Genomic DNA, 11,779 nt, shown 5'->3' with positions numbered 1-11,779 from the left:
TGGGCACGCTCTGCTCCCCCTCCCTCCTCCTCGGCCCTCGGCCCCCCAAGTCCTGGGCACGCTCTGCTCCCCCACCTTCTTGGGCCTTCACCTCCTCTCACCTAGAGTGGGGCCACCCCGGGTCCCGCCTTCCTCCCACTTCCCCTCTCTGCCACAGCAGGGACAGTGGTGGGGTGGGGGCTGCAGTTAGGAAGTCCTGGGTGCAGATCCTGCTTCTGGCATGAGCTGTGTGTCTCCAGGCTAAGCCGACCTCTGCCTCCCCCCTTCCACAAAGACGATGTCAAAGCTCTTCAGAGACCTTAGGCGGCACCAGGTGCCTGCCGGCGCCATCGTCCTCCTTCGTAGACCAGCCCAGGGCCGCCCAGATGCCTTGGCCCAGCCCGGGAGGCCCTGCTCAGGCCCCTCCCGGCCCCTTTACCTCAGCCAGAGCAGGGATCCTGTCTGTCCCACCCTATGCACTCCCATCTTGTCTCTCCCTGTGTAAGGCTCGAGTCCTCCGGGAAGCCTTCCCAGATTCCCTCGCCCTCAGATCTCTCCCCTTTGCCCCGTACTCATGTGCCCTGTGTCAGGCTTGTTCACAGCAGGCCGAGTCTTCTTCCCAGGGCACACTTCCCGGGGGCAGGAGGCTTGGGGGAGAAGGCAGCCCTGTAATGCCCCCTCTTGTTTTCCTAACACTTAGCACTGAGGGGTCTAATAAATGTTTTGAGGTGAATTGAATTGACTGGAGCAGACTCGAAAGAAAGCTGCATTTTTCTGTGCTTAGGTTAAAAATGATAGCGGGGCCAGACGGGTCACCAGACCCATCCCAGTACGGAGACTATTGTGATTTCTTTCATCCTTCCTTCACTGGCGTGCATTGATTGGCTGCAGGGCAGAAATGGCAGCTTAACATCTGCCGCTGTACCCGACAGTCAGTCAGCAGGTGTTTAGGAGGTGTTTCCTCTGTGCCCACCCAGGGCGGGACAGGCAGATTGGGGAGGGTCCGGGAGAATGGAAGGAGGCCGGGAAAGCTGAGAGCTGGAGGGACGGAGGAAGCGGCTCCGCCTCTGTCTGCTCCGGTGACCCATAGTCACGGGCAGTGGACAGGGCAGGTGATGGTCAGGAAGAGCAAAGCCGTGCGGTGTGTCCTGTGAGTTACCTCCAGTGTAGAGATCAGGTAACCAGGACCCCCATCTGGACCTACCCCGAATCGTGGCAATTCTGCAGGCGGTTATTAAGCCCCTCCTGTGTACAAGGCATCGTGCTCCAGGAGGTGCAGAGGGAAGCAGGGGCCTCGGCCTCAGGGAGATTGGCACCTGGATGGGGCACACAAGACAGTGCCCAGAGAAGACGCAAGGGGCACCCTGGGATCTGCAGCAGGAGGAGGCCGTGGGGCTTCAGGCAAGAGGGGGCACCCCCCCAGCTGGGGCCGGAGCCCCAGGGCCCTTCATGGCTCCCGTCCCAGCAGCGTGGGCCTGTGCAGCCAGACATGAATGATTCTTGAAGCGGGGGCTGGAGACCTGGGGCAGATTTCAGGGGCTTGGATGGGGGAAAAAATCACATCATTCTTTTCAGTTCCCTTTGGTTTTCTTTGTAATCTTGTGAATTTCATTTTGTGCATTTTCAAGCTTTTTTTTCTCTGAGAAGAGGTCCATAGGCTTCACAAAATTGCCAGAGGGGCCATGACATAGAGAAGGCCAGGGCGCCCCCCCCCACCCCGGGCTAAGGGCAGCAAAGGCCCCAGAGGACTTCCCTGGGCCTGGGCAGGGCTGGTGTCCAGAATGCTGCTCTCGCTTTGTGACCTGCAGAAATGGGCTGCCTGGCTCAGGCCTCCATTGGAATAGCTGGGCTCTGGGGGAGCTGTGGATGGGCATCTAAGCCCGGCCCAGGCACAGCCCTCCAGGGCCGTCTCCAGACCACATTAGTCTCTGCTCCTTGGCCGGCTCTGAAGGAGGGATCGGGTGGGACCTGCCGCTGCCCCTCTGTGGCTGGAGGCAGGCTGAGGGCCCCCGGCTGGCTCCTCAGTTGTGTTTCTCCCCCAAACAGATGCAGCAAAGCCCTTCAGCGTGGTCGTCTTCCACTGTCGACACATGTTCCACAAAGAGTGTCTGCCCGTCCCCAGCATGGTGAGCTGTCCTCGGTCATTGGGGTGGGAGGGAGCGGCTGCAGGGACCCCTCTGCTCTTCCTCATGCCCCCTGATACTGGGGAGTATGTGAAAGAGGGCAGGGGCAGGGGAGCATCGTGGCTTAGCTGATAGGGTGCCAGGCCCAGGTTCAGATCTCACGGGACTCTGTGATCCTTGAACTTCTTGAGGACTCAGTTTCCTTGTTTGTAAAATGAGAGACTTGGGCTCAGTGGTCTCTAAGATTCCTTCCATTGCTGAGTCAGCAGTCTGACATGTGGAAGGGGAGGGAGCTGCCTTCCCTGACACATTGGCTGACGGGGGCTGACGGGTCTGTGGCTCGGCTGATCCGAGAGGCGGTGATTCTGTCCGTGGGGGCGCTCCCTCCCCTGACACGGATGAGCCACTCTTCTGTGATGTAGCACCTGGGAAGAATGGACCACAGAGGGGCACTGACCAGGGGCATACGGCCAGCGGGCCTCACAAACAGGAAGTGAGCACAGGCCTTCCCACCTCCAAGATCTGCCCCTGGATCACAGCCCGGCTGCCTCTCGTGCAGGTCATGCCCATGTAGGCTGGTCACATATGCTATACCCACGTGCACGCATATACACGTGTGCACATATACATGCATACATACACACGTACACACGTGCATGTACATATCTATTTCTCCTGTCTTGTTAGTGGTTCGTTTTTCTCCAATAAATTGCTCATCAAAAACACGCCAGTTGGTACAAAAGTAATTTCAAAGATCAGCAGATGTAATCAAGAAAACCGGAAACGTTATTCCACGCTCCGTGGGAGGGGGATTAAATTATTTCTCATGTTTTTACATGGATCTGTTTTCTTCCATTGTGTCTTCAGAATTCTGCTGGACAGTTCTGCAATATCTGCAGTGCCAAGAGCCGGGGCCCAGGAAGCACGATCTTGGAGATGAAGAAGTAGCCTGCCCATCCCCCGCCTCCTAGTTGGCTGAGAGATTCATATACATTTATGTTGGCCTCTCTCTCCCTCCCCCCCCACCCCCCCCAAAAAAAACAAAAACCGTTCCACCTTCTAACCTCTGGGCTGAAGCTTTTCCTTTTTACTTCAGAAAAGACAGTTTGTCCCTTACACACGGGTTCCACAGGACGTATCTCATCACTGATGTCCTTGGTGCAACCTTTATTCAGTAATGAAAACAAAAGCCAAAGAGGAAAATGGAATCCTTAAGCACCTAAGAAAACTCCCCAGCAGCAAGTGGCTGTCCTGGAGATAACTCCTAGGCCTGTGGTGAGCCCGTCTGCCTACACTGACGTTTCACACAGCAAGGTCTTCCTGAAAGTTGGGTAGCCTCACACACTTCACATGCGCGCGCGCGCACACACACACACACACACACACACACACACAGCGTTCCCACAATTCAGAGGAGGAGTACGGCTTTAGGCTGTTTTCTCACCAAGCTAGATCAAAGCCTCTCTGGGTCCCAGTAGAGGGTTTTCAAGACTAGCTGTGTTCAGCCTTTGGCCAGGCTGATGAGAAGCCCCTCCAGATTTAGGCGAGGGTTTGGAGGACAGCCCTGCAGGCCACCATCACTCGGTCCTCATCGCTTTCCCCAGTTGGGAGGCCCTGACAGACCCTGGGCTTCACAGCCAAGCCTTCAGGGGCCTCTGGTCTCTGATTTGGGAGGATATAGAGCTCCTTAGCTAGTGTTGAATGTAACATAGGAGGCAAGCTCTGGAATTGTGGGAACCCCAGTGTTCCTGGCTGTCCACTCTTCAGAGGTGTAGTGAGAGCTGACCCTTGTACAGCACGTGACAAATACCCAGGGTTTGACCCCATCTCATTTTTCCGGCATTTGACAGTATGTAAAAATCCTCTCTCCAAATCGCCCAGAGAAGGTTGTCATGCAGATACCACCCTTCCCACAGGAGTGGGGTCATTTTCCCAGTCACACACTTGATTTAGAGCCAGGATTATCTCATCGGGGCCTCACAACCTTCTTAGGATGTAGGCAGTGTAAGGTTCATCCCATTTTACAGGTGAGGAAATTGAGGTGGTGCCACTGTACGCCTGGGAAATGGTGGAGCCGGGACCTAACCCCCAGTCTTCTGAGTGAGCCCGGCATATCCAGTGAGCCACACTGCCTCCATTTGCGGGTTGAGTGCTCCCTGGGCCTGGGCTTGGAGGGCAGCTGAAGAGGGACCCAGAGACCTCGTTCTGCCCCATTTCTGTGCTGCCATGTTGGTTTTTTGTTTGTTCCTTTGTCTCCGAATGTGTCTCAGTGAGAGCCTTGAGAGAAATAAGGTGCCAGCTCTGCCCCAAAGCCTTCGCCCGCCAAGCCCAGTGAGCTGAGCTGAGCACTCCATGGGAAACCCTCGAAGCTTAGCAAGTGCTTAATAAATGCTTGTTTCCTTTCCTTCCTGTAGAAAAGGGGAACAAAAATGCACTGTCGGCCCTCTTCCAAATCGCTGCTTCTTTGCTCCTCCGGGCATGTTCCTGGTGATTTAGAACTCGCAGTGATGAACCCACAAATGAGACATCCCTTAAATAATTTAGAGAAGGAGGGTTCTCTACCGGACAATGGTCGTAGTCAGAATCACGGAGCCGGAAAGCTGGAAGGGGGTTGAGAGGTCGGTTTGTTCAGTTCTCTCTCTTTATAGTTGAGGAAACTGAGGCCCAGCCGCAGAGCTGGAATGACAGCCCGAGGTTCCTGAATCCCAGCCTGGTGCCTTTAATGCATTGGATGTAGTTGGCTGATGTTCTGGGACTTTCCTCTGGTGGGAGCCTAGAACCCTTCCCTCCTTTCAGCATCATCAGGTGACAGTGCCCTTGGGTTGCCAGATCCCTTCTCCTCCAGAGTAGCAGTGACATGAATCGACAGCATGTATTATTGCAGCAAAGTTTTCAAAATTTTGTTTTCAGTGCAGGAAAAATGACCAAGGAAAGCAGGGGATGACCTTCAACTAGTAAGTCCCAGGGAACCATTGCTTTGGAAAAGACTGCCTGATCAGCACTGAGTGACTAGGGAATTAATTATGTTATTTCAGAGGACACACAGTATGTAAATAAAACCAGGAACACTTCCCCAGTTTTTAAGGCTGTTCAGCTTTTAATTAAAGCTTATGTGTTTAGAGACAGGCGTAAGTGAGTAGGAGATAATTCCACCTGATAAATGTCACACCTATCCATTCTGTTCCTTTATCAGTCAGGTTATTAAAATTTCCCAGTTTTAACAGGACTCAGAGAACTTTCCCTTCTTCCCCTCACCCCCTTTGACTCTGACTTCACACCTAAAAAAAAAAAAAACAATGGAGGGGGAATGTGAGAAGTTCCTCTGGCTGGAAGGCAGGCTTTGCAGTACTCAGGGGAGCATGGGGTGGATTTTCCTCCAGACACACATCTCAGTTTTGTCTCCAGATCCACTCTCGGGAAGGCATTCGCTCCCTTATCTTTGAGTCTCCTACCTCTCTGAGGATCCCCAGGTACACGTCTCCAGACTGAGCTCTAATCTGGCCTCTCTTCCTGATCCCCCCCACCCAGCCAATGTTGGGCGACCTTGCCATTTTCACCTGCTCTTCTCACATCTCCTCTACTCAACAGCGCTACCGCATCTTACCTACGTTATTGGGGCGTCTTCCTCATTGGCCTCCCTTCCTCAAGTCTCTCCCCACTCCACTCTATCCTGTCCTGTGCACAGCTCACATAATGGCTTTAAGTACAGAGAAGAGCACCTCGTTTCATTGCTTAATGAGTTCCAGTGGCTTCCTATGGAGTGTGAACTTGTCAATGTATATTCGTTTCATATTATGTTTATATTTCTATGACTTGAGCCCAGCCTTTCTCTGCAGCCTCGTCAGACGTTGCTTCCCTCCTGCCCTTTTCAGTCCAGCCAAACTTGCTTTCTCTCTAGTCACACCCGCCCTGCCATGTCCTCACTGGCCGCTGCCCATCACGCCCTCACATTGGCCTCGTGGGCTTTCTCTCTTCCTTCAGGATGCTCCCAGCGGCCCCTTTCCCACAGAGGCTTATGTGTGGAGATGTCCTTGCAGTCTCCTCTGGGAGAATGTGAGGTCTTTGAGAGCTCAGACGCCTTTGTTCTTTGCATTCCCAGCACCTGGCACGGTGCTTGGCACAAAGTGGGTGCATGGTGACTAAGCGAGTGCACGTCCCCACCGGACGTTTCTGGCTCAAAGTCCCCATCGGCTCATGAAACAAAACTTCAGGAGTCACTTCATTAGTTCAGGTTCAGGGCCTTCCTCCCTTCTGTCCGATAGTTTACTCTCCCTGCCTCCCTCGGTCCAGTGTAGTCCTACCATAAGGGATGGGGGGAATGAATGAATTGAACAGTGCCATCGGTAAGGGGATGGGCTGTCCCAGAAGGCAGTAAACCCCGCTTCCCCCCTCCCTGGAGGTCTTTAAATAATGGCAGGGAGGGAGGCCGCTTTCCGGGTAGGTTGGATAAGAAACTCTAGATTAAGTGGACCCTGAGGCCCCTGCCAACTCTTAAGCTTCTTTGAATGGCTCCAGAACCTGGGGAGGAGCTCCAAGCCCACACAGGTTGTGCCCTGGGATGCATAGACTGTGTCTGGCGTCTGAGGACCCGAGTTCAAAGTCTGGCTGTGCTGCTTACCATCCATGTGATCCTGAGAAAGTCTCTTCCCAGGACTTGAGTTTCCTCATCTTTGAAGTAGGGGAGTTGATCCAGATGGACGCGAAGGTCCCTTCCAGCTTGAAATCCCTCATGCCGTAAAAATCACCATGAGAGTGAAATGGCCCCAGCCGGGGGTGGGGGTAGCGTGTTCTTGTTCCCTGCATGTTCTTCAGGCAGAAACTGGAAGCCCAGGCTTGAGTTTAATGGTGTAATCAAAACAAATAACACATGTAGAAAAATGTTTAAAAGGGTTGGTTTTGGTTTGGTTTGGTTTGGTTTTTTTTATCTCTATAGAGGGAGTTTTTGTTCAAGGGTGAGTTGAACTAGAAAGCCCCTCACAGCTCCGAGGTTCCGAGATAATCATACCCTCATTCACAGGGATCATTTGGGGCTCAGGTGATGATAACGAAGGCTTGGTAGAGGGTCCTGTCAGTGTAAGGAATGATTTACCATAATCGTCTGTATCGCAGCACTTTGATGTCTGATCTCTGAGTTTCTGCACAGCCTTCTTTGGAACACGCCAGGTTTTTCATTCTGGTGCCAACACTAGCCCTATTCCCTAGACTTGGAGCCCAATGGCATTGTGTTTCTGTAGGAGGACATACTCACTGGGTTGTTGACTTCTAATTTGAAGCCTCTGAGATCACGTGTGGAGATGATAAAGGGGGGGAACAAGTCTAATATGTTGGAGATGTCAGACTCTAGATTCTAAATGTTCTTCTCTCCAAGACTACTCTCTATAGTCCCTATTCTGTGCCTAGCACTCATCTCAGTACTTCAATGGATCCGTGACCTCATGAATGTGGGTGTTTTTTCCACTGGTACAGATCTCAGCTCATCCCTACCTTCTCATCCTTTGCCATTCCTGTTCACGTCTTCCATTGATGCTCCCTAGGGGAGCCATCCAACTACTGGAGGCCTTCCTCTGTGTCTTTTTTATGTCTGGCTGGCCTCCGCCATGTCGGACTTTACATCTCAGCTGTCTGGAACCCTAAGCAAGTCAGTGCTGCCATCGATACTGAAAAGGGTGCATCAGTCAACTTCCCCATGGCATCCCTGAGACTTCCCACACATAACTGTGTCTCTGATCTGGAGGACATTGGGGGAAGAAAGGATTGTGTTTAGAGCCCTGGGGAGGAAGCAGCAATATTGTGCACTCAGACGCTCAGCAAACAGGACAAGCCTGGCAAAAGGCACAATAAAGTTATGATGGGGGACATTAAGGCAGAGCTACTCAGCTTGTGTTGCTTCTATTTTCTTTACCAAGGAGGATGATTTTTTTTTTTCTGGTAAGGGCTAGGAATAGGGATGAAACCAGTGGTTTCATTGGGATAGCCGACTCCCCAGTGAGGTAATTTCCTGGACCCATGCAAGTCATAACCTGTACAAATTAACACCTTAGAGAGTTGCCTAGAGCACTGAGAGGTTATGTGCCTGGAGAGAACAGGATTAAAATGGTTAATTGGGCAATGGAACTGCAGAGAAAGAAGGAGATAGTAGGATAATGCCTTCAGGTCGCTGGACCAAAGTGGACCAGCTTCTGAAAACTGGCAGATATGATTGCTGAGGCACTGTATGACCCCTAAAAGGTTGTGCAGAATGAGAAAGATGCCAAAAGACCGGAGAAGGGCCAATGTCATAATTGGGAAGCAAATGAGGTTTGACAACTCTAGGGCAATGAGGTTAACTTTAATCCCTACCAAAATTCTGGAATATGTTTATGTCCTACTTCTGACATATACTGAATGTGTGACCCTGGGTGAGTCAGTTATCCTCTCGGGATCCCAGCCAGCTCTCTGAGAATAAGAGTTTCAGAGAAGATACCAACGTACACTGTCAGAGCAAGTGTCTCACTGGGTACTCCTTATGCTGATGAATGGATGGGGCCAGTCTCTATTCCTGTTATTAAAATGGTGGTTATTGAAATTCCGTCAGTGTGGTTTCCTTGCTGTGTAACTGCCCTGGTCCAGACACTCTTCTGCATTTTCTGTAAAAGCTGTTCCAGCTGACTGAATTGTTAGGGTCCAAATGAAAGAGTTCCTCTGTCACCGATGATGCAAATGGATCATTACAGAAATGTTGACAAACGTATTCCATCTTCCCAGTATTTGTAGCCCTCTTGCCAATTTCATCTGGGCTCTGGGGATGATCTGGCTGTGTTGGGTCTCATGCCAACTGTTTTTCTAGACTTGTTTGCTACTTTCTATTATTTAATGAGACAATGTTGTTTGTAATCTTCTGCCTCCCTCCTCCGTAGTGATTTACAAATGAGTTTGTGTTGTAAAGCACTGCTTGCTGCTGTCGGCTCCCGTCTCTCTCCATTTGACAGGGAGGTACAGTGTGGTATAGTGAATAGAGTTAGGAAGACCTAGATTTGCGGGATGTCTTCTTAGCTGTGTGACCACTGAGCTGGTCGCTTCATCTCTTTGGCTCCAGTTCCTCATCTGTACAAGAGGGAAAATAATACCTATCATGCTTGCCTTACTGGCTTGTTGTGAAAGCCAAGGGAGGTAATGGCTGTAAAGGACTTTGCAAAACATTAAAATGTTGGAGACAAGTTAGCTGTTGTTAAGAAGTTCAAGTTTGCTGGCTGAAGACTGATTGTGAATCCTTTGGCCCCCTCATGATGGTGATTATTTGAAGTCATTTGAGCACTTTGCAGCTTCATAGGCAGTGGATTTGGAGCTAAAAGGCATCTTAGACATTATCAGATCTACCCATCTCCCCATTTTAGAGGTGAAGAAACAAGCCCAGAGAGGTTGTGAGTTGTGTAGAGTCACAAATCTTGACTCTCAAGTTCACCTGGAGCCCTGACTAAGTGAGTTACTCTGGATCACACAGAAATATGCATCAGAAGCAGGACTTGAACCCAGGTCTTCTTAGCTCTGAAGCCAGTTTGTTATCCATTATACCATATTATTTCTCATTTAACAGATATGTCAAATCCAACATTTGTGGCCTGAGTAGTCCATTTAGGCTCTGGGGGTCCTTATCCCACCTCTCATTCTTACTGACGAATCTTAGATCCTGAGTTTGGCTAATCCCCCAGGATTTTAGGGGTACCTCCTTAAGAGGCAAGGCTGATTCTCCAAAGAACATTGGCTCAATCCCTCAGAGTGTTCTTCCCCCCAAGACTCATTGGAGAATCATGTAGTGAGCCAGCCTTAAAAAGTTTTTTAGAAAGGACCAGTTCACAACAGCGGTGCATTAAGAATTGTTGGTACAAAGTATCCCTCCCAAAGTCTGTGACACTTTGACACAGTAAGTGGAGATTTCTGGGGGGATGGGCTCAAGCTTAGAGAGGACATGTGGTGAAGGCACTGGCTGCTGAAAGTTTTTTTCTCCCATTCTTATAACGCTTAAGAAAGTCCTCGTGAGCACAGTGAATCTGTAGCCATCCAGCCTTGGCTCCCAATGCAGGCGTTGCCACTAGGTGATCTCAAGGTGGATTTAAGACCCCAGTGGGGAAAATAGGATGCCTTCCTCCAGCCAAAGTGGGGTGGAGTGGGAGGAGAGCTGACTGAGTACCCTTCCTCTGCTCGAAGTTGTTCCTCCTCTAAGGGTTCTGCTAGACTCCTGTACTCTTTCCAGATTCTGGACTGAATTCCTTCTCAACTTCAGTGATGAATTATACATGACCCCAGGGAGGTTGCCAAGTGTCCTTGAATTATCTAAGCATGATTCAAGTTTAAAAGCTTTTTAGCACTTGATTGATTGAGATGATGATCTCACCTAGCTAAGGTGTCAAAGCTAAAATGGTGGGGTGTTTTGGATCCCACCCTTAGACCAGTGCAGGATGGAAGAGACCTAGTTTGGCAGCTGTTCACTTGTGAAAAAGACTGGGGGATAGTGACCGCAAACTTAATATGATCTAATCCTGTGATGTGGCTGCTAAGGAAAGTTGATGTATTAGGCAGAGTGTGGTGGCCAGACTCCAAGCATTCATAAACAATCCCATCTACTCAGCACTGGCTGGACCACATCCGGAGTGTTGCCTTCACCTCAGAGTGCTCCATTTTAAGAGGCACGCTTCTAGGGAGGAGGATGACTATGCTAGTGAGGCATCTGGAAAACATGCCACAACAATCAAAGGGACTCAATGTGCTTGGCTTAGAAAAGAGAAGACCAAGGAGAAATACAAGGAAAATATTTGGAAGACTGTCATGCCAACAAATCCTCCACATAGTTTCTGTGGGACCAGTGGGTTAAGTTACAGAAATGAAGATTTCAAATCAACATGAGAAAGAACTTCCTAACAAAGTAATAGCAATATTATTGTAAAATGATCGGCTGTGAATGACTTCACTATTCTCAGCAATACAATGATCCAAGAGAACTCTGAAGAACTTCTGATGAAAAATGCTATCCATCCCCAGGGAAAGAATTGATGGAGTTTGAATACAGATTGGAGCATCCTTTTTTTTTTTTTTTTTTTAGTTTATTTTTCTTGAGGTTTCTTTTTGTCTGTTTTCTTTCACAATATGACTATTATGGACATATTTTCATGACTATACATGTGTAACCTATATCGAATTGCTTGCCTACTCAATTAGGGAGGGAAGAAGGGAGAGATTTGGAACTCAGAGTTTTAAAAACCTTAAAATTGTTTTTACATGCAATTGGGGAAAAATAAAATACTAAATAAATACAGAAAAAAGAAAGAACTTCCTAACCATTCTAGTTCTGTCGAGGAGGCCTTGTCTGATTTGCCCCATTTTTCCATCAGTTCTGCTTGGTTTTAACTCTGAGCATCCTGCCTTCCCCAGGATAAGCTCATCACCTGCAATCTCATCGAGGGGATTGATTCAGCTTTGATACTCAACACCTCCTTGGCATCCTCCATTGCCTCTCCCATCTGATTGGAGGGTGGATCGATAAATTCCTCCCCAAACCTCTCTTTATAGAGGGCCAGAATATTCCAGCTAACTTCAGTGTCCATTAGTTGCTCGCACCCCCACCTCCCCCCATATGTGCTAGCGGCCTCCACTTTCATTTTTACTTTCCCTTTCACTTTCCTTTTCATCTTCCCCATTTGATT

General features: G+C 49.7%; 1 protein-coding gene across 1 annotated transcript in view; it reads left to right on the top strand.

Annotated features, from left to right (window-relative positions):
* VPS41 (VPS41, HOPS complex subunit) overlaps nucleotides 1–8,667 on the top strand; it is a 191,603-nt gene extending 182,936 nt beyond the window's left edge. The window contains exons 28-29 of the mRNA XM_027835943.1: nucleotides 2,026–2,105; nucleotides 2,970–8,667. Coding sequence (XP_027691744.1) covers nucleotides 2,026–2,105; nucleotides 2,970–3,050 — 161 coding nt within the window. The 3' untranslated portion in view covers nucleotides 3,051–8,667. The remainder of the gene's footprint in view (nucleotides 1–2,025; nucleotides 2,106–2,969) is intronic.
* The last annotated feature ends 3,112 nt before the right edge of the window (nucleotides 8,668–11,779 follow it).

This window comes from Vombatus ursinus, unplaced genomic scaffold, assembly GCF_900497805.2.
Source record: "Vombatus ursinus unplaced genomic scaffold, bare-nosed wombat genome assembly UNPS02014817.1, whole genome shotgun sequence".
Lineage (NCBI taxonomy): Eukaryota > Metazoa > Chordata > Mammalia > Diprotodontia > Vombatidae > Vombatus > Vombatus ursinus.
This window is presented reverse-complemented; position numbering and strand designations above follow the sequence as displayed.